Below are 23,604 nucleotides of genomic sequence, written 5' to 3'. Positions count from 1 at the left end.
ATCCCCATCATAGACAACCCGTCTTGCATTAACAATCTCTTTTGAATAGCAAGCCAGCTTATGATAGAATGCTTGGGGTAATTCAATCTCTCCCACATAATATTATACCATGAAACTTTGAGAGAAGTTGGAGATAATGCCCAATACAAGGCTGATGATTTAACTTTAGAATTCCTGTAGCAAGATCCAATAATATGCTTCAGATTATCAACTCCTCCAGTTAAAGTCAAGGCTTTATCCCTGATTTTCAACATTTGTTTCCAGAGCCAGGAATCATTTGCTTTAGCATTGACAGTCCAGACATCTCTGTGTTTTAAATAGGTATCGTGAATCCACTTGATCCATAGGAGCTCTTTATTCACATGGATATACCAGATGTTCTTCAAGGCAGCAGCAACGTTCCAGAGTTTAGCAGAGAAAATGCCTAATCCACCATATTTTTTCCCCTGGCAGATTTTCTCTCATGCCACTAGTGAGGGTTTATGCTTATGATCAGTTCTCCCCCACAGAAATTCTCTGTTCATTTCATCAATTCTATGAAGAACTTTCACTAGCAAGATGTAGCTGGATGTCCAAAAAATTTGGACACCTAAAATCATACTTTTTATAACATGTATTCTTCCTGCATAAGAGAGGTTCCTGGAAGACCATTTTTGAAATTGACTGTTAATCTTGTTAAGTAGAGGATGACATTCAATATAGGAAAGCCTTTTGCATATGAGGGGGACTCCAAGGTATCTGATAGGTAGAGTGCCTTCAGTGAAGCCCAACAAGTCATTTATAGAAGACTTAACTCTTTCATTCACACCACCAAAGAAAATATGACACTTATTAGGATTTTCTTCAAGCCCAGAAGATGCACTAAAATATTGTATACATTGATAGAGTTTTTGAACTGATATGATATCTCCCTTGCTAAAAAGTAGTAGATATCTTGAGTCTTTTACATTTAGGATGGAATTTGAATTGATTGTCATTCTTCAATAAATCCAAGCATCTCGAGAGATAATCCATACCCAAGATAAAGAGATATGGGGATAGAGGGTCTCCCTGTCTCAAACCCCTTTTACCTTTGAAGAATTCATAGAGTGGTCCATTTAAAGAAATGGAATAAGAAGGGGAAGATATACATGTCATAATCCAACCCACCACCTTATTTGGGAAGCCCAGGCCAATAAGCAGATCTCTCAAAAATTTCCAGCTAATAGTGTCAAATACTTTTTTAATATCAATACTAAGCATTACTCTATGGTGTTTTCGTCGAAAGTCACCTTAGTCATTGATTTCATTAAACTTTAAGCGTTACAAATGAATTCAAATAACAAAAGAACAAAAGATTACAACTTTCTTGAAAATAAACGCAAGATCCGTTTATCGGCTCTTGCTTGCGTGGGTTCTTCGCCGGTGCCGGGGTTAATCCGTGGACGACCTCGAATCAGATCCGGTTGCAGAAAATTGGGCAGAGCTTCTACCTCACCAAGGGGGTATTTGCTTGAAGTCCTGGAATCGACAAAGCGATTTCAGGGCTCTTCTCGAGATTAAGACAAAGCCTAATCTCAAGGAACGGACGTACGAGCTTCAGATCCTTCGAACGGCTTCTCCTTTGCTCCGAAGTTCACCGGGATCTCGCTGTCCTTTGCTGAAATTTCGTGCTCCTTCACTCTCCAATCCAGCAGCACCTCGTCCTCTTGATAAAATTCCAGATCCAGAAAATGGAGGCCTTTGGTTCATATTTATAGGCCTCAAAATGCGGTTATTTGGATAAGAACAAGGGATTTGGCTCTATCTTTAGTCAACAGCAGCCTAACCACGTTTGAGGATGATCTCAAGTCAGTTAAGAACCCCTGGAACCGATAAACCCTGCAAAAAACCAATTAAAAAACCGTCAAAACGTGTTTGGGACATTAGACTGCGCGGCAGAACAATCTGACCCGCGCTCGCGCGGGTCGGAATAATCCGACCCGCGCTTGCGCGGGTCGGAAATATCCGACCCGCGCATGCGCGGGTCGGAATCATCCGACCCGCGCTTGCGCGGGTCGGATTGATCCGTCCCGCGCTTGCGCGGGTCGGATCATTCCGTCCTGCGCTTAGCGCGGGTTCGCCGACGTTCTCCCTTTTTTTTGGTTTCTTTCTTCCGGGACTTGTTCTTGTTGCGTATTCGTTTGATTTGTTGACTTGTATGCTTCGCCGCGAGACCGATCGTCGAACGCGCGTTGGTTAACATACGCGTGCTGATCGATGCGCGCGGGCTGATTGACGTGTGTGCGTTGACCGGCGCGCACGAGTTGGTTTGACGTACGCGCGTTGACCGATGCGCACGAGATGATTTGACGTACGCGCGCTGACCGGCGCGCACGAGTTGGTTTGACGTGCACGTGTTCGACTGACGCGCACGCGTTGGTTGACATGCGCGCGTTGACCGATGCACACGAGATGATTTGACGTACGCGCGCTGACCGATGCGCACGAGATGATTTGACGTACGCGCGCTGACCGGCGCGCACGAGTTGGTTTGACGTGCACGTGTTCGACTGACGCGCACGCGTTGGTTGACATGCGCGCGTTGACCGGCGCGCACGAGTTGATTGACGTGCGCGCGTTGACCGGCAGTTGATTGACGTGCACGCGTTTGACCGACGCGCACGAGTTGGTTTGACGAATCTTCTTGACTCGCCCATTCATTGCTTCGAGTTTCGTGCGGGCTCTCGTAGATAATTTTAGACGCCTACAATAATCTTAACAATTAAACCGTAACCTTAACAATTAAACCGTAACTGTAATAATTAAACCCGTAACCTTAACAATTAAACCTGTAACCTTAACAATTAAACCCGTAACCTTAACAATTAAACCTGTAACCTTAATAATTAAACCCGTAACCTTAATAATTAAACCCGTAACCTTAACAACAAATCCATAACCTACACAACAAACTCATAATCTTAACAACAAACCCGTAACCTTAACAACCAACCCGTAACCTTAACAATCAATACATAACATTTATAACCAACCATTATCCTTAACAACGAATATTCTAAAAATACGAAAAAAAATAAAAAACGAAAATGATAAAATAATAATCATCTTCAATCATTTCAATATCATCAAAGTAACATCATGATAGAGAGAGAGAGAGATGATCCATAACCTTAACAATTGACCCGTAACATTAACAATTAACTCGTAACCTTAACAATTAACATGTAACTTTAACAATCTCCCAATACAAACAACAAAAATAATAAAAAATAAAAATAATAATATAATCCTCATCAATCATTTCAACTATCATCTCAGTACATCATGATAAAGAGAGAGAAAACGAAAATAATAAAATAATCCTCATCATATTTTAATAAAACAAAGAAAGAGAGAGAGAAGGGTATTATGGTCCACATGTTTTAATCTCTTGGGTTTTGTGTTTTGGGGGCTCAGAGAACAGAATCTTTATTTTTGGGGGCAAAACACCCGTTGACAAAGTCTTGGGGGTGGGAAACACGTTTTATTGGCTTTTAGGGGCTAGAAGCATTTTTTTCCTTATATCAAACATATCATCTTTATCCAATAACATGTTATATATCATTATGAATAAGATAAATTATTTAATTACCAATTCAAAGAAGATAGAATAATTAAAATAGATTAGGATAACAATGTAATATTAAAAAAAAGGTAAGGGTAATATTGACAATAAAAAGATTTTCTCGAACTCGTACTTTTAAATGAAGTATGATATGATATGATATGATTTTAAGGAAAAAACACAACACCATGATGTTTTTTTATTAAAACACAAAAAGAAAAACACCCTAGTATCCAAACGAAAAGCTAATATAATATAGTTTATGAAACGATTAGCTACATTATAACTTTAACACGCTTCCTTTCCCGGTCCCCATCTTCTCAATCTCCTTTTCAGTGGTCCTTTATGTCGTACCACAGCCTTTTCATTAAAAGGTTTTTTCCGATATTAGGCCCCCAAATCGTCCTTGTTTTCAAATTTTCTCCTGAAATTTTCACAATCCTCCAAATCAATATCCGTATCCATATATACGGATATGGTTGCTCAAATTTATAATTGATATGATATAGATATCCATACGTGTATCTAAAATATCCAACTATAAGTCGATTTTACAACTGCAATTATTTAAATCCTTTGATTAATAATTTTGAGACTAATTTTGATGATCAAGAGATGCAATCTTCACATTTTAGATAAAACAAACATATTAATGAACTCTCTTGCATTACGTGAACTATATTTTTTTCCTATATTATTTCGTTTTCTCATATATGTTCTATATTCACATGTATATCTGTATCCATATCCAATTTTAGCTTATCTATTATGAATTTTGTTTATCGAAGTATATTCATATCCGTATTCGTATTCGCGAATAGCAATCAGATACGCATATGATAAGTATCATATACAAACGGCATATGATAAGTATCATGTACAAACCGCATATTTGCTCCCCTGCTTGCAACCGCTTCATTATTTTGGGAGGGACGATAGTGATTAAGAAAAAGAATATAGAATATAATGACCATTGTATCTTTCAACTCCCTTGTACATAAAATTAACCCCCAAAAAAACTCAAAAGCAACCTGAAATCAATCTCAAAACAAAACAACACACCATACACATCAATTGCAACCAACCACATCAATATCCACCTCCACTCAGCATGCTCCGCCGTCGTCTCCGGCTCATCACACATCGGCGACGTGAAGAAAAACGGGCCAACAGTGTACTTCACCATTCCAGGATAAACGTGAGACGGCCGGTAAAGCTTGACGCCTGACCGGCCGTTACCAAAGTCGGTCATGACGTTGCAGGCCTGGTCGGGGGAGGACACAAGCCTCACGGCGCATCTCTCTGGGTTTACCTCTTTCCCGTTGACGTACTTGCTTACAAGCACATCGAAATCTCCTTGCTCGTCGGTGTCGTCGCTCACGTGATATACTACCCGCTTTCTTGCATCCATGCACGTCACGGCCACCTTACTGCCTGCCCAAGGATCGTTCGAACATTTATCAACTCAAGTGTAGAAAGTAACGCAAATTAAAAAACGAATTACAAAAGCTTTTATATTGAGGAGCGCTATTGTAATTTTAGAAAATACGTCTTTTTTTTCACTCAAAAGTGTAAAGAAGGAAAACAGCTAGACTCAATTATTGATTTAAGCAAAGATTTTCTTTTTCTTTTTCTTTTTTTTTAATAAGGGAAAAGCAAAGAAAATTAAGTATATATATATATATATATACCTTTAATAGGTTCTGCTCCGTGTGTCCATTGGTTCCAACCTTGGGTGCAATCTTGGCACATTACTTTTCCTCCAACGTGTATGAACTTGGGCTCCTCGCCCTTCCATCCTTCAGCGCTTCGGAGAGAACCCAAGCTCATTATAATCACAATGTAGGCAACAGCTATCGCTACAAACGCCTGAGCTCCAGCCATCTCTCTTTCTTTTTTTCTGTCTCGGACTTCAAATTAATGATTACGCACGTACATCATTAGGTCAAAGTACTGACGTGTTTATAGACGTAGGTGGTTCAGGACGTGCAGCCCAATTTGATGATGATCAAGCAGCTATGATGTATGCTCAACGTGCGCTCCATTCTTGTTACCTACAAGCCTACAGCTGCAAGTCTCGGTCAAATGCACTCCTACCTTTTGAATCTTGTGATTTGCTATCAGTTTTTTTAAGGGTGTCTTTTTCTAGAAACCACCTTAAAACAGAGTAGTTATACCGAAACCATCTTTCATTTTAAGTTTATACAAAAATCACATTTATTTTAGTTTATTTATAAACCGTCTTTAAAGTGGATTTTTATTGCAACCAATCACCTCCTAGTCAAATTTTTTTTTACTAAAAACCCAAAAATTACCTATAAAGTCGCATTCAAATCACATGACTCATTTGTTTAGTATTTATGTCTTTTTAGGATACATCTCACGTACCTTGAACTTAAAAATTTTAAGTTTATTTTTTTATATTTAAGTGAAAATTTGTCTGCATGATGATTCGTTGCAACAAAAAGCTATTTTAAAAGCGAAGTAAATTATCCTATTTTTATGGCGGGTTTTTAGAAAAAAAAACAACTCTTTTTTTAATTGATATGTAGAGGTACGTCGGTGCTGGGGATTATTGCATATTACATATTCTCTCTTTTAAATCAGGCCTCATCGTTGAAAAATATTATACGCAAAACAAATTTTACCGTTACATAAAAAAGATATCCCAGTTTCCCGACCACGGGTCTCAAACTGCAGATATCATGCCCTCTAGCAAGTACTCATACGCTCTAGTTAACACTCATTTCTGCTTGTGCTCATTGACATCCAGTTCCCAGGACAGGATCTTTTCAAATGATTTTTGCGTGGACAAACTTTTAAATAAGACCCTTTTTGAAATATACTTATTATTTTATGACGTGGCTGAAACTAGATTGAATTTAATAAAAATTTCTACAAAAGAGTTTAGAGCTCTATAGACAGAATTCACAATCCTATAATGTTAGCGATGATGAGATTAGTACTCAAGACCATTTAAGTAATTAAAGACAAACTCTCTTGGAGTTAACCACTTAGCCAACTACACGGGATTATATATCCCATGTAGTTTGTATGCTATAAACTCCACGGTATTTACAATCATGTGGAGTTTAGTATGAGTTTTATACTCCAGTGATTAAGGGTTCCATAAAGATAAATTTTTTTTTACTAAACTTTATGGATTCTCAATCCCGTAGTGTACACGGAACATATTTCACGATTTCGACCTAGTTTCAATCTCCTCCGTTGTTGATGTGGTTAAAACTAAATTGAAATTGCTAAATAAATTGCAACTGGGTTGATTTAGGTGATTAAGTTTCTAAAAGAATCTACTTTAAAATTTTGTCCTTTTTGCACGGGAAAATTGATGGTATTTACGAGTTTGATGCAAAGTGCTATAATGTCCTTTAGTTACGCCCTTGCCTCTGGTGCATTTTTCAATGGAACCTTGAAAGTTGACAGGACCATAATACAATGTCTTACCACTATGACTTAGCTTTGATAAATTGAACCAATATAAGGTTCCATTATAAAAGTATCAACAACTGTATTTGGCTCTAATAGATTGTTCAGTTCTCAACCGAATACAGTATTCTTTTTCCGATAACAGTACAATACTGTAGGCTGTATTGCAGAAACTATGATGTATAATAATCCCGTCCTAAGGGTAATTAAAGACAGTTCCATATTATTGAATCGTGTTGTTTTAGAATACAATATATCCACCATGTACAGCTGCTTGAGGCCATTCTCAGCATTACATTGCGTAGCTACACCGATACTGAACGTGTATCAATGATGTATATGTTACCTTAACTGCTTCCCTTTCGGCTGTTCAGCGCCATCACCTCCTAAATGTTTCAGTTATGCCTTACTGAGTAAAACAATGCATAAATAAGGTCCAGGAAACTGAAAAAACTATCAGACACCAATTTATCTTCATAATATGCTATTCAAAACTCTACGGACTCACCTTTTTACTCGTTATAGGCATCCAAAAATTGTCTAATTTTTTCCCTCTCTTCCTTTGAGAGATCAACTTCTCCTTCACCAGTCAATCGCTCTCGCAGTTCTTTAGTCTCATCCTCAGAATTGTTGCCATGTACCTGAAAGAGAATGTTAAAAACGGTTAAGACTGTCCAGAAGAACAAACATCGGCTTCAGGAGAAGAAGACTCTTACCTGGACATAGTTGTTTACATGACCATCGTTGTTTGGGCTTGTGATCAACTCATCTTTGTTGCATGTCCATTCACCATCGATTATATACTTGTACTCATAGCGCCCCTCCTATGAGGGGAAAAAAATTCATTATCAAGTATAAAACTATAAGCTTATCCTGGGAAGGAAACGTTGGTTGCCAGCTTCCAGCAAATTAAGTTTGAAGCAAACACTCAAACTGCAATGTATTTATTTGACAAAAACCAATGTTGATTAATCTACATTTATAATATCTGACGTGGCCATTATTTGAGAAAAGAAGAGGACATGAGTAAACATAACATTGTTCTGCATAAAGGTAGACTTACAGGTAAGTCTCTCTCAAGAATCCACGATCTCTTTTCTTCATCAAATATAAGAGGAATTCTCTGCAACAACATTCAGAACCTATGATGAGCAAATAATCATTTAATAATAAATATAAATGATTTATTAATGTAAAGATAGCAATGTTAGAAAATGATGAGATAATTGAAATTCCATCAAGAGAGTCAAGAGGAGCTGCATATCAAGAGGAAAAGTGAGCAAGAAAGAGTACATCTTAACACAAGATACTCCATAATGGTATCCAATAGCATTCTCAACTTGTATCTAATACCAAAGTGCAAACATCAGTTTACTCATCAGAGAACAGCTATGTGATAGATAGATTACAGGGAAAAATAAGTGCACGTCAGCTTCGCAGAAGCAGCATCTCTTTGTAAGTAAGCTCTACTGTAAACCTGCGTAATGAGCAGGGGAACAATGACCCTGATATGTATCACCTGAAGCCAAACGCTGGTGAGGATTATTCTACGTAACAAGTTCATGCATATCATGTACATGGCCTATGCCAACAATTATAAGCTTCCACACAACCATAAAGTATAGTGCATCACTGTGTACACTGAGATCACATAAAGTATCACTAAAACTTCGTACTTTCTCCAATGTGGAGAGCAAAACTGTAAGGTTGTTATTTGCAGTGCAGTGAGGAGACACAAAGGATTTAATTAAGAACAGCAATCTTGGTTCTATATTAGTAAGACATGTTGTGCAGTTACTAATCACCAACTCTTAAAAAAACCATATATGTGATTCAGACCAGGTTTGGTAGGCCTAGAGGTTTAATGCAAACCTGGCTTAAAAACAGCTGTCACACCAATCAGAGCATATTATGTTGAGGCTTAGAGCATTTGCAAAATATCAATGATAGTTTAAGTCTTTTGACCCTGTTAAAGTTTGGAGAAAAAAGAGATTATTGGAGAGTTATCCCCTCACTCTATATTTTATTTATAGAGATTGATTAGTTACAAATTAGTCTCACAAGCAATGTGGGACTAAACTAATACTCTCTTCTTCTAACACTCCCCCTCAAGCTGGAGCATATATCATGCATGCCCAGCTTGTCACAAATAAAGTCAACCCGTGTTTGACCAAGTGGTTTTGTAAGAATGTCTGCCAACTGATTTACTGTCGATACATGTTTTGTCGTGATGATTTTATCCTCAAGCTTCTTGCGGACTACTTGACAGCCGACGTCAATGTGCTTGGTTCTTTCATGAAACACGGGATTCTTAACAATATGAATTATTGTTTTATTGTCGCCATATAGATCCATAGGACATTCTGGAGGGAGACCAATTTCTGTCAATAGGTCTCTGATCCAAACCATATCTAGTGTCACATTTGCCATAGCTCTGTATTCTGATTCTGCACTGGATCGAGATACAACACTTTGCTTCTTACTTTTTCATGACACTAGATTTCCTCCAAGAAAGACACAATATCCAGTAGTTGATCTCCTATCAAAAGGACATCCAGCCCAATCTGCATCAGAAAAGTCTGCAACTCTGTTGTATCCTTGATCTGAGTAGAGAATTCCTCGTCCTGGAACCTTCTTCAAGTACCTCAAAATTCTCATTACTGCATCCAAGTGAGGAGTTGTTGGTGCAGACAAGAACTGACTCACCAATCTTCTATACTGTCTAATATCTTCAAGAAGCTCCCCCTGATCTGGTAGTAGTTTTGAGTTCACATCCATTGGAGAATCACTGTTTCTGCATCCTAACATCCCAGTTTCTGAAAGCATATTCATGACGTACTTTCTTTGTGACAGAAAAATACCATTCGTTGACTTTACGACTTTAATGCTTAGGAAGTATTTTAGAAAACCAAGATCTTTAGTTTGGAAATGTGTCTGTAAATGCTTCTTCAGGCTGTCAATACCAGAAGCATCATCCCCAGTAATTATAATGTCATCCACATAGATAACAAGCAGAATTCGTTTCTCATTCTGAAATCACCAGAAGACAGAGTGATCTTTCTGTGCACGACAGAGCCCAAATTCCTGAATAACCGATACAAAACTCCAAACTAGGCTCTCGGAGATTGCTTCAGACCATAAAATAATTTCTTCAACCTACACACCTTCGTATTCTCCCCCTGAGCAACAAAACCTGGTGGTTACTTCAAGTAAACCTCCTCATCTAGAATACCATTAAGAAATGCATTCTTGATGTCCAACTGATAAAGTGGCCAGTAATTTATCGTTGCTAATGAGATAAAAATCTGAACAGATGTCATTTTTATCACTGGAGAGAAGGTATCTAAGTAATCTAAGCCATACACCTGCGAATAGCCTTTAGTAACCAATCGGACTTTCAGGCGTGTCAAAGTTCCATCAGAATTCAATTTGACAATGTATACTCACTTGCAGCTGATGGGCCTCTTTCCTGGTGGAAGTGAGACCAAATCCCAAGTCTCATTTTGTTGCAAGGACCTCATTTCGTCTTGCATCGCTTGTTCCAACCTGGAATAGACAAGGTTTTTGACACATTCTTGGGAATCAAATATGAGTCGAAGGAAATAACAAAAGATCGAAAGGTGGAGGAGAGGCGATCATAAGAGACAAAGTTAGAAATAAGATGTTGAGTAGAAGTTTGTGTCCCTTTTCGAAGTGCAATAGGAAGGTTTTACGCAGAAGGGGGTAAATTTACACTTATTGATTCTGGTTCTTCTGTCGGAGGACGTGGTGTTGAGGCCGACGTTGGCTTAGAAGCAGGAGCGGAGCGACGATGATAAACTTGAATTGGATCGTTAAACTGAGTGGAATCTTTGCTAGTAGCACAAATAATGTTGTCAGTGGATGCACCACCACCGTTAACCAATGACTCTTATAGGATTAAATAGTCATACTCATCCAATGATAATGGAGTTTGAGAACTAAAATAATCAGGTTTGTCTTTAAAGAATGTTACATCAGCAGATAACACAAGACAATTGAGTGATAGACAAAAACACTTGTAACATTTATGTTTTCAGTAGTAGCCAAGAAAAATACTTTTAATAAACCGAGAGTCAAACTTTTATTTGTTTGGACTATGATTATGAACAAAGCACAAAGAGCCAAAAATCTTTGGAGAAAACGAAAAGAGATCATCGTTAGAGTATAGAACTTTAAAAGGAATTTTATCTTGCAGAACAGATGAGGGCATTCGATTAATCAAGTAACATGTTGTTAGGATAGCTTCCCCCCAAAACTCTTTGGGAACGTGACGATGAAATAGCAAGGTTCGAGCAATATCAAGATTCAAGGAGATGTTTATTCTTTCGTTCAGCAACTTCATTTTGTTGAGGAGTGTAAACACAAGATTGATGGAGAATTCCATGTTGTTCAAGGAAACTAGTGAAGCTGTCATCCAAATATTCCTTTGCATTATCAGATCGAAAATTTTTTATCGAAGTCTTGAATAGATTAACTATTTCAGAATAAAAGAGTTTAAATATAGAAAAGACTTCAGACCTAGACTTGAGAAGATAAATCCAAGTAACACGAGAGTAATAATCCACAAAACTGACAAAGTACTGAAATCCCAATTTAGAAGTTATTGGGCATAGCCCCCAGACATCAGAATGAACAAGATCAAATGACTTTGCAGTCCTCTTATTGACTCGATTAGGATAAGATATACGATGATGTTTGCCAAGTTGACACGGCTCACACTCTAAAGAGGAAAGAGATTTGAACTAGGGATTTAGAAGCTTGAGAAGAGAAAGAGAGGGATGCCCTAGCTGACAATGGTATTGTAGAGCTGATGAGTTTCCAATACAAGCTAAATGTTTGGCGCCCAAATCAAGTTTATAATGGTCGTTCTGCTCATACAATGTCCCAATCGTTTTCCTGGTGACCTGATCCTGAAAGACACAATATGTGGGGAAGAATGTCACTATACAATTTAATAATTTAGTAATCTTACTAATAGATAAAAGGTTATAGGAAAAACTAGGAAGATAGAATATGGAGAAAAGGGGGAGACTAGGTGTAGAATTAGTGTTGCCGACATCCTGAACAGGTATACGTGAACCATCAGGTAATATAACTGAATAGGAGAGAAAAAGAACAGGATACCTTGATTCCTAGTCATATGATCAGTGGCACCCGTATCTATAATCCAAGTATGAGACTAAGACAATATAAGTAAAGATAAAAAGATACCTGCACTTTTGAGAGTAGTGGATAAAGAGGATGATGATGGTTGTAAACTTTGGTACTGCTGGAATAATTAAAATTGAAAAATTGACGATGCAGCTCTGCATCCTGAAAGACTGAATGTAGTTGATTTTTACTATCAGATGAGGTGAAGTAGTCTTGAGCGGCCATGTAAGCATCATTGGCCTTCTTCTTTTTCAATTCAGGACAATTATATTTGAGATATCCTGATTAGTGACAGTAGTTACAAGTCTTCACTGAGTCATCGCCATTAGTATGTCTGCCTTGAGATGGACCTCCACAGTCACCTCGTTAACCACCTCGCCCCTAAGAACGATCAGTGTGGTAACCTCCTCTACCTTCAAAGTTGTCTCTATCTCTTTCAAGACCACCAGTATGACCCCCTCGTCCATAAGACTGTCAACTCTGAGTGGCAAGCGCAGAGCGATCCGCGGTAGAGGTAAGTGGCAGTGTAGGGACAACGTTCTTCAAAAAGTGATAAGTCTCGGCCAGAAAACCAATAGCGGAACTCCACATGATTTGTGGTCCAGCAGAGGAGTAAATGGAATCTAGGGTACACAACTAGGTGAGTACCATAAGTTTGTTTCATTAGTTTTGCATCTGTTTTACATCCCCAGTAATAGAAAAAATCTAACAAAGTTCCTCAGCCAGACGATTGAACTCACCATAATGATCATCCATGGGTTTACCATCATGTTTCTTACGAAACAGCTATTGAACAACTTCATATACTCGATTAATATTACTGCTACCACCATAGAGATCTTATAAGAAACACAAAGTTCCTTCATTGTCATACAATGAAGGACTAAATCCTGAATTTTAGGCTTCATAGTATTAAGAATTTGATGTAAAATGACACCATCATCTAATGTCCAAAACTCCGATGTCAAAGTAGGAGGGTCCGTCAACAAATGACCAGTTTCGCCTTGGCCTGCCACGAAGATTTCAATAACACGCTTTCACTGGAAATAGTTAATTCCATCAAGTTTTCGGTCAGTGATTCTACCAGAAAATATCTCTGAAACTTTCGTCTGGATCGTTAACTCAGAATTCTTAAGTTCCTCAGATCCGACCATCATGAAACAGATGAGTAGAGATCAAAACGATACCCTCCTCAAGTTGAACAAGTCTAAGAACCCGAAGGTTAAGAATGCAAGAACCCGAATGTTATCATACAAAAACCTGAAGGTTAAAAATGCAAAGAGTTTGAAGGTTAACATGAAATCTGAAGGTTAAAATTCAAGAACCCAAAATATTTTTTTAGAGAACAATTTGCAGATTTAAGTCGGATCCAAAAACAAAGGGGCATGGCAGCGGCGATCATCGACAACGGGCGGGAGTTGTCGAGGAAGATCGGATCGGTGAAGTGGATCTGGATCTGGAGTTTCCTCCGTAGACCACCGATTCAACGATCCGAGTCGGACGTGAAGGAGGTTTGACGTTGATGTTTCGATTATGGAAATAAGAACTGAAGTGAATATCTTAGCAAGGTAAGATAAACACTCTTCTCAAGTTCAAATCCAAGTTTGAACTCGAGGAAACACCGAGCAAGGTAAGATATCCAAGTTGTCAAGGAAGCAAGTGGCAACGAACAAAGCAAGTGGCGACGGTGGCGGACGAAGCAGGCAGCGACGGATTTGATCTTTGGTGGCTAGAGTTTCGAGAGAGGAGAGGAGGCGGCTAGGGTTTCAAGAGAGAGGAGAGGAGGCAGCTAGGGTTTAGGAATTAGGGTTAGGGTTAGAACAAGGACACGACGACATAAATATTTATATACACGTATTATATATTGAAAATAATAGTTTATGCGAGATCAATATTTTTTATTCACATGTTACAAGAATTAAAATTCCTATAACATTTTTATGTTTCTTTTATTATGTGGATTATAAATTGTAAAAACGCTCATTTTTTTAACTAGACAGACAAATGGCCATTACAATTATAGTCTGCAACCAACAAGTTTCAAGAAGTGGATGTGAAGGGTCGAATTTACGTCCATGACATGTTTGAAAAGTGTTCTAAATTAAGACATGTATTGTTTAATTGAGTACATGCCCAAATGAATGTATGCATATATGCAATGGCTGCCCAAGGAGTTTGGGTACAGATACGTGTCGGGTGAGGGTACGACTTCAAGATAGAAGTACCCATGTAACATAGCTTGCAATCCTCTCTCCTTGAAAATCAAAAACCAATCTACAGTATCTCATTTCGATCACCTCTTATGGCTGAATACCATGTGGCCTATATAATTATTTGTTCACAAAAGAAAAGTAAATGCAAACAATATCCAGATATGTGTTACCTGCCCCCATCCAATATCAAGTCCAGAGACTTCCACCAACGAGCAATTATTACCTTCCCACATCAACCTGACACGGTTCTTCGATAGGCCTGTGAGCTGGAAAGAAGATGCAAACCTGTCAGTCAGCTGCAATAACAAATAATAGAATTGAGCATGATCCATTAACTGTAATCTGAAATTTATTGAATAAATGTGGAGCACATGAACAAACTTCTTCTTGAGTTTCACATCCAAAAAACTAGCAGCTCAATCATGCTTAAGGACATGTCAAAAGTTAGCATGACAAAACAGGAAGCAAAATAGTAACTAAGATAATTATAAGTAATACTAGTCAGCTGGTACATTGACTACCAGCTAGATACAAGGAATTTAGTTGAAGTCTAGCGGGAAGTTCAGGCATATCTAGTTGAAGTCCATCAAGCGTATTAAGCCCTAATAAGTTAAATTGCTTAAATTTTAGAATGTTAAGCAATCAAGTCATCAGAACAATGAGATTGTTTTAATTGTGAGAAAATAATAGGTTTATGCAAAATTCACAATACACGCAGTACATCAAGAAGAACGGTCAGATAGAAAACCACTTATTTGCTAATAATTTCTGGAGACCATCCCTATGGCAATGACAATAGTTGAATAACAAAATTAGACTAAGAGAAAGGCTTCTAGAAGTTGTAGTCTCACTAAAGTAACCGTATGCATAATATATTTTATGCTACAAAGAGATGATCAGCAAAAGTTATAGAAAAAAACTAAGAAAAATATTATATGTCTAAAAATTTAAGTTTTTAAGAAGGAAAAAATGTAGTTTGGTTAAAGCTATTATAGGTCAGTTTAAACTTAACATAGCACATTGTCCAGTGTAATGGTGGCGAAGAGGAGCTCCAGGAGGTATTGAAAGTTGAACCCATTCCAAGACAAGGATCCAGCACAGGGTTCCACAAAACTTCAGTTTTGGCCTTCAATACTATCTTATCGATTTGAAGATATGGTTATCTAAAGCCTCTAAAAATAAAACATGAAAAAGAGAAACTACAACTAACTTCAAAGGAACTTTTTGCTGAGAAACTTCTCATCAAACACTATATATCAGCGCATACATGTGGATATCAAATTAATTGCAAAAACAAAAAACAAAAAGTAGGAAAGGGATTCTCACAATATCAGCAGTCGCATTCTTTATGGCTTCCAATTTTGGAAAGGATGGTCGCTTGCTCTGCAAAAAAATTCCGTAAATAGTAAACCAAACTGAGGGAACCTTAGCTTTGACGGGGTATGAATTGTGCTCGATTAGGTTAGCAGCCAACAATATCAAGTCAATTTCAAGTAAAAAATTTGCAGTGCTTACTGCATGATACAATGTAAATGGTAAACTAATAGATTTCATACCAACAATTGAAGACATTAGCTACCTGTAGGAACTTGTGTCCTTCGTTAAGTTTATAACCTTGAATCCAAAACATGTATGCCAACTGTTATTTGCAAAATATTCCGACATGTTAGGATATAAACAAATTGCTGATGCATAATAATAGGAAGGGAAATATCAACAGTTATAATCAACTTAATCAAATCATTTAACAACCTCTAGCAAAATGATTTGAAAAGATGAGGAAACTTTATGGTGAGATGTGGACCTAATTTCAACCTTCCTAGTAGACACCATCCTTGCTATTTTAACATCAGAATGATAGCCATCAATAGAATACAGTAACCATTTGGCTCTAATTCCACTGTGCTGATACAGTATGATAGAATTTTAATTTGTGGTTGCACTGCAAGCAAGTTTTGGAATTATCACAATCTACTTAATGATGAATGTTGTTCTGAATAAACTAAATATGGATCCAGAACTGAAAAACAATTGATTATTAAGACTTGCTCTTTCTAGTTTTGGATCATTATGAAAGACTCATGAACCAGAACTAGCACAAAAACTTCATATGGAATCATAGTTCGATACCAAAAAACAGTATGGCAAGAAAAGAAAAATACCACAAGAAACGTCAAAGTAAAATAATACATTAAGGATTTATGTGATAACGGCTGTTCCCCCTTGATGGAGGTTTGTTGATGAATTACTAATTCTAGAATTGTGCTGAGTTTTCCTTTTCTACACGGTACTCTCATCTTCTGTGACCTCACTTTGGTTCAACAACATCTCTGAAGTCTGACACATATAACTCTCATTAATGATGCAGTGGCTCAACAACGAAATTTATTTCTCTAACATCTTCAAATAAGAGACCTTGCATCTAAAGATGGTGCATGTGCACTGACTTTAGAAGTTACTACAGTAGACTTGCAAAAACTTGGAGATTAGATTTTAAACAGAAATTTGGTCATTAGAAACCATTTATTAAGGAAATTCGGTATTGGTCCGAAGTGGACACAGGAAACGATAACATCTGCGCCAAAGTACCCTGCCCCATTTCCTAGCACACTTTTCTTTAATCTGTCTAAGATGGCAGACTGCTTTCAATATGAGAGGTTTAAAAATATATTAAGCAGATGTAGCTCTCATGTTTCTCGTAACACTTCCCTTTCATCTAACATTATCTGTATTGGAATTTGGAAAAGATTGATAGTATGGAAGAAAAGGGTCAGCACAATGCCATATGCCTACCAGCATTGTTGGGCCTCGAGTGGTTCAGATGTGTGCAGCCTGACAGCCACACTGTGGACAATTTTCCACGAGTCGAACTAGTGACCTCAGTCAAAATTGACAACCTCACCGTTGTTTGAAGGCCTTTCCTCTAATATGTAATCTAGAGAATTATCAACAAATTGGTTCTCTCCTATTTCTTCCCTCATATTTCCCCCATTGACCCCTTATTTCAAATGAGTAGATAGGCTAATAGTGCACCACTATATGTTTCATAGATAATCGGTTGAATTGGCAATTAATATTAACAAATTAAGAGGATCGGTACAGATGGGCAATTAATCCATTCCCATCATATATCAAAAGCGAAGGAAAAGGGTTTAACAAAGCCTATTACGCAACTTATCTAGTACTGAACATTTATATATAATTTGATATTCAAAGGCATCCTTACCGCTGTAGCAGGAGCTCTTCCAAGTCCTGCAGTGCAATGGATGTAAGTAACTCCACCATTTTGATTAACGGCCTTATGTAATTTGCTCACAACAGCTGGAAGCCTCATCCTTAAATCAAATGCATCAAAATCCCTGTAGAACAGTATGTAAGGCAAGTTAAGACAGAGGGAAAACCATAATTATCTAAGAACTGAATGTTAAATGCAGTTTCCTTGCGTTTTTTGTTCTACATCATTGATTCATTTTATAATTATGTCTGCAGCAAAAGGGTGTAAATTATAATAGTTGGCACAAGCACCCACAAAATATTGGCTATGGAGTGGAAAGATACATCATCTTCCCTTAAGCCTGTCCCAAAAATTTTGGGGTCGTATACGAAGTAAAGCTTCATGAAGAATGTGATGGAAGTTTTATAGCCCGGTTGTCAAATGAGTTTTCCTCTCTTAATAAGTATCAAGTTCCTAAAGGAGGCAAACAAGAGACAAGAGGGGCTTGCAGTAGTGGAAAGATCACCAAGTGTTTAAAAATAACAAGATAAAACAAACCACTCAATAAACTTTCTTCTTTGTCCATCATAGAACTGCCAAACGTACTAGAGAAAGATGATTAAATAGATGATAGTAGAGGCAGCTAAGGGTTTTATAAGGCTAGGCACATTTAAAACAAGTTCAGCCCAAAAACATATCAGAAGGCCTATACTGAGAGTCTGAGACCCATGAATCAGTCAGACTTGATTGGCTAGGGTCAGGTGCACCCATATCAATGCTCGGAAAAGTGCTGTCATATGTTTATCTAAGATATTCATATAGTTAAAGTTTTCACACCTTATATATAATATATTCTCACTGTTGGTCAGCTTATAAAACCACTGGTAAGTAGAGGAGCAAGACACAAAAAGACACTAAAATAGCAATACTTTCAGTTCGCGTAGTTTCTTGGGTCAAGGAAGTTGCGTCTATTTATATCTACCAGATTTATATAGGGTTCTAAGAGAATTTAAACAAACTGTCAATAATGTATTACATTAAGAAAATCAATTGGTCAGATACCAACACATTAAATTATTTGGATCAAAAATCTAATAGGTCAAAACTACTCAAGAAAACAATAACTTCCCCCATCCTCATCCTGCAGTGGATAAAATCCATGATAAACATATTAAAAGAACATTAGCTTAATAATAGTGTGACATATCAATACATGCACTTCAATATCGAGCCTTCACCTGATTTCAGCACGAATGTGCTCGATATCCTCACACTTCTTAGCATATTCTTGAATGGAACTGATATCAACCCCAAAATATCTAGCATATTAGTGAAGGAGACAAGATGATGACTGCTAATTTTAAAGCATATCCACAATGCAGATTGTGCAATTAATAATACTGTGGTTAAGCCTCCTCAGAGCTCATCTGGTTGGATCCTTCAGATTTATGACGGCAGGATGTTAATCGATGTAGCTTCAGCTTTAGTCTTTAATTAAGAGCTAGAGAATCATAAAACTTAAGAGTATCATCCTTGAGACATCAAAGGAAAAGAAAATTTAAAAAATCGAGTAATTAGAATATTAAAAGCATCTAGTGAAGGAGTAAGGATACTCAAGGTCTGAGTCTTGTTGCAAACAGAATATGGTCTTCACTCCAATTTTGCGAAGCTTGTCAACATCAGATGGAGTCTGTGATCAGATAAATCAAATCAGAGGCTACTAAAAGGCAGGGAAGACAAGATTGTTTAGTTGATAAAGAAAATGAGAAGCACCTGGAGGCAGGAGCCGACAATCAAATCTGGAAGAATAAAATTGTAGTTCATTCCAAGTTCATGCCTATATGTCAACACTGGATCACAAAATGCATGTCAGGAAATAGTTCCCAAGTCCAAACATAGGTCAAAATGTAGGCATTGCAGAATTACCGGAAACAAATGATGACAGATGACCGGGCATGTATTATAATTGCATTTACCTGCACCCATTGCTTCTGTCATATCATTGCTATATATTTCAGATTTTTCTTCTTGCACGTCAACACCGCTCTTTTCAGTACTTGAAGCAGAACTTGAAGCCTGAAAAATATAGTAGTAGGGAGTAAGGAAAAACAGCACCAAGATAATTTGTTGAATGCTCATCTCCAGATGAAAATTGTAAAGCTTCAATTCAACACTTCACTGAGTTCCTAAGGGGGGGTTAGTCATCTAGAACTTAAAACTGGAACTTAGATAATTTGTGGGATAAATTTTTAAGGTGTTAGTCACATAGAACTAGGAAATGGGATATTTTTTTATAGTGTTAGTCAAGTAGAACTTTTGTAGAACTAGAACTGTATTATTTTTTTGGTGTGTTAGTCAAGTAGAATTCTACTAGAATTAGAATTGGGATAATTGGTCATAATTATCCCACAAATTATACTACCTATATATATAACCATAAGTTCTCCTCTCTCAAATTATCCCACACATTGGAAAGAATACAATTGAGAAAAAAAATAAAACGTCGCCTCCCTCTCTCTTGGTTAGTTTCTCCACCTAGAAAATTTCTCTGCCATGAAGTCAATCATCTGTTCATTTTTCTGTCTTTACTTTGTTTTTGTGATGATTAGATCTTTTATTATTATCTTCAAGATATATTACTTTATTGATAGCTTTTTGACGTTAAATTACTTTATTATTATTTGTTTGATCTAAGTTTTCTCTCCACAACAGTGGTTTAGGTTAAGAATATAGTGTTGGTGGGTTAGTGCTAAAGATATGCGGGCTATTTATGTTTTTTTTTAAGTTAGAAAGCAACTTTGCGATCACATTGATGGTTAGATGTTGAATGGTTAATGGTGATATCTATTATTATTAAATCGGCTCAGTAAATTGATTGGGATATTTATAGTTCATCTGTCGATCATCTGTTTAGCGGCCATGGATGATTCTTGTGTACATTTTATTTATTTGCTGATTTGGTTTCAGCGATCATGATGAGATTAGTCCAAAGGGTTAATGGCTGAAAAATGCTAAATGCTTATTTTTCTTTCTTTATGATGTTACGAGATTTGAACTTTGACATTTATGATCCTCCACTAGAAGCTCCACGAAATGTTGCTGATGCAAACGATGACTCTGATAAAGAAGACAAGTTACAGACTCAACGAGCAGCTGTAGGAGCTTGGAGAAATTCTATGGCAGATGACATGTGGGATGATAGAAGCCATGTGGGATGATGGAAGTCGAGTCACTCTAGGGATTTAGATTTTTATTTATTTGTAAATTATTTTATTATTTGAGATGAATAGTGATGTTTTATTGCATTATATTTTATAGTTATTACTAGAATTTGCTTATCAATATTATATTATTTTTAATATACAATTATTAACAATAGTAATTTATACCCACCATTACCCCCACCAAATTATCCTACTAAATTATGCAACTTCATAATATTATCCATCATTATCCCACCAAATTATCCTATCAAATTATCCCACTTTAAGAATTACCCATCATTGTTCCGCTAAATTATCCCAGTGTTAAAAAATTATCTCATTTTACCAATTATCTCAATTCTACTTAAAAAGTTCTAGGTGACTAACTGGGTTTTTCTTATTCCCACTTCTGGCTCTTTTCTGTTTTCTTTGGTACAGTTTCTCAAATGCTATACTAGATTCAACAGTTATCATTGTGCATCAGTTCAGATTTAGAAAGATGCATCAGTTCAGATTTAGAAAGATCCTCAAAACTGCTAACAGATTTAGCCTGGAGCAAGAATACAGGTCTAAAGAGTAAAGTAAGAGTTCTTCTTGACGCCAAAGAATAAAATACTATCTGTGATGTAGATCATCTGCTCTTTGGCACAATCCTGTACAGGAGATACTGTTCCTTATAGTTCCGTTCCGGACTCCTCAACAATCTAGGCGAATTGGAGGGCTGGTCCTTGGTTGCATGAATTTAAATAGCATGAGAAAAAAAAGGTGAGGCCAACCTGTCGGTCAATTGGTCATTAGGATTCTATTAGGGCCCTCAAACTCATAAGTTGCTTTGGCCAAAGTTTAGAACCACTAATAGTGAACTAAAAGACAGCTGTAAAACTTGACCAAATTTTTGTAACCGTGACGCAAACACAAACACAAACAGTTAATCTTACTTGAGTTCAAAATCGGAGCTGAATTATGAAAAGGGAAAATTGAATCCCAATCATACCTGGAAGAATAGTCATAACTGTACAAAAGAGTTATACTACTATTGTACTATTACACACAAAAAAGCGTGACCTTTTCTTGTAAATTGCAAAGAGAAATAATGAGCTGATATGGGCCCCACTTCTTTCTATCTAGTGGTACAAGAGTAGTACAAATCTTGTATTACACTTAGGGGCTGTTTGTTTCACCAATTTTATAGAAAATGATTGATATTTGGTTCTGACGGTGGCAATTTCGTAATAAACGGATTCCAAATGAATCCTAATCTGGGGTTTGTTTCAGATTTTTTTTACAGATTTCAAAATCTGTAAAGTACCCTAAATAGGGTTTTTTCTGAGATTCCCACATCCTCTTCTCCCGATCGGATTTGGGTGAGATTTCTGACATCCCCATCGCCTTCACCTCTTTGGGGTTTTCCGATTCCTTCGTCTTCGAAAACCCTCTGGCCGTGTGTGGAATCGGTGTTCTTCTCCTGCCTCATCTCACTCCTCTTCGCGCCTCTTCTCCTGCAGGCCTTCGATTTTGTCGAACTCGTAGCTGGTGGACTCCCTTCTCGAACTAGCCGTCGTCAATGCAGTTCGTGCTTGGTGGGATTCTAGCGGTTTGTTTGTGATCCCTTCCTGAATTTCTGGTTTTCGATCGGGTTTTTGTTGATCCTTTCTCGAATTAGCCATCGTCGACGCTCCTTGGCTTTGTGGGTTTCGGTCGATTTGTTGGTGATCCCTTCTCGATCACCTGGTTTTCAGTCCTGTTTGTTGGCCTCGTGGTGTCCGTCGGTGGGTTTGTTGCTTGGATTTCATTGGGCTTGTTTCTTGGATCTCAGTAATTTATAGCCTCGAAGTTCTTGGAACTAGTCGTTGCTATAGTGTTTCGTGTTTGAATATTGAGTCAAATGTTGGAAATAGCCGTTGCTACAGTATATTTGATTTGAATATTGAACTAGTCATTGCTACAGTGTTGATCCCAGAAAAAAGGCATTTCGGAACCAAACAAGATATTAGGAATTGGAGGGTTTCTATAAAAGTGGGATTCTATTTTTCCATGGGGTGAAACAAAAATAGAATGCCAATAAATGGGATTCCATAAAACTACAAAAACTTATCTATAAATTTTATGGAATAGGTAGGAATCCATAATAATAATAATAATCGGATTCCTAATCCTAGTCTTGTTTATTGGTGAAACAAACAGCCCCTTAGCATTTTCCTACAAGGAAAAGGTTTACTTACAATGATGGTTAGTAGTCTCTTCAGAAAGTCTTTCACTCCAGAGTCTTCAGGTGTTCACATAGTGCGTAAAGCATATAAAAAAGATTACATATAAGATCCATCATTAATCAATGATGAGGAAGCTTGCTTTTGGTGCGCAATACCAATGATTTATTGCTCCTCACATGGTTCACTTTGACTGCCACTATCTCTCAACCACTAAGGACTATAATTCTTGACCTGCAACTCATTTTTCCTTCTAATTGCGCATATCTTAGCCCCTGCTTCTTGCCAACTCAATCCAATTTAATATATGTTACCAACTCATCACGAGTTCCTCAAAAAAAAATCATCCGAACTTTATCATCACAGAAACTGCTAGATGATTCACTAACTGAACACCCAAAATTTATCACAAATTTTAAGTTCATTAGCACCTTTGAAAAAAAATAGAAGTATAAATAACAAACTGCAAAAAAAAATGCGCATGAAATTGCTTCTACATAAAAAGAAATCAAATTTTAGGTCTAGTCCGAATTTTCCAAACTCACGTTCGTCCTGATATTTC

The 23,604-nt window shown here is 37.2% G+C and overlaps 2 protein-coding genes across 5 annotated transcripts; both read right to left on the bottom strand.

Moving 5' to 3' along the window:
* On the bottom strand, positions 4,537–5,625 carry LOC109835887. 2 transcript variants are annotated; one of them, XM_020403868.1, is made up of 2 exons: positions 5,317–5,625; positions 4,537–5,020 (listed from the first exon to the last, which is right to left on the bottom strand). In XM_020403868.1, exons 1-2 carry the CDS (start codon positions 5,468–5,470, stop codon positions 4,590–4,592), a joined length of 585 nt encoding a protein of 194 aa, XP_020259457.1. In that variant the 5' UTR covers positions 5,471–5,625; the 3' UTR covers positions 4,537–4,589. The 2 variants fall into 2 exon arrangements, with proteins under 2 accessions (XP_020259457.1, XP_020259456.1); XM_020403867.1 differs by having other exon boundaries at positions 5,278–5,615.
* LOC109837166 (phosphoglucan phosphatase DSP4, amyloplastic) lies at positions 7,061–23,598 on the bottom strand. 3 transcript variants are annotated; one of them, XM_020405291.1, is made up of 13 exons: positions 23,588–23,598; positions 19,609–19,708; positions 19,406–19,482; positions 19,246–19,322; positions 18,871–18,951; positions 17,645–17,777; positions 15,998–16,057; positions 15,745–15,801; positions 14,589–14,714; positions 8,097–8,156; positions 7,750–7,857; positions 7,542–7,674; positions 7,061–7,442 (listed from the first exon to the last, which is right to left on the bottom strand). In XM_020405291.1, exons 2-12 carry the CDS (start codon positions 19,628–19,630, stop codon positions 7,546–7,548), a joined length of 930 nt encoding a protein of 309 aa, XP_020260880.1. In that variant the 5' UTR covers positions 19,631–19,708; positions 23,588–23,598; the 3' UTR covers positions 7,061–7,442; positions 7,542–7,545. The 3 variants fall into 3 exon arrangements, with proteins under 3 accessions (XP_020260880.1, XP_020260881.1, XP_020260882.1); XM_020405292.1 differs by having other exon boundaries at positions 7,061–7,438; XM_020405293.1 differs by having other exon boundaries at positions 7,091–7,442; positions 14,589–14,684.

This window comes from Asparagus officinalis, chromosome 4 (assembly GCF_001876935.1).
Source record: "Asparagus officinalis chromosome 4, Aspof.V1, whole genome shotgun sequence".
NCBI classification, from domain to species: Eukaryota; Viridiplantae; Streptophyta; class Magnoliopsida; order Asparagales; family Asparagaceae; genus Asparagus; species Asparagus officinalis.
This window is presented reverse-complemented; position numbering and strand designations above follow the sequence as displayed.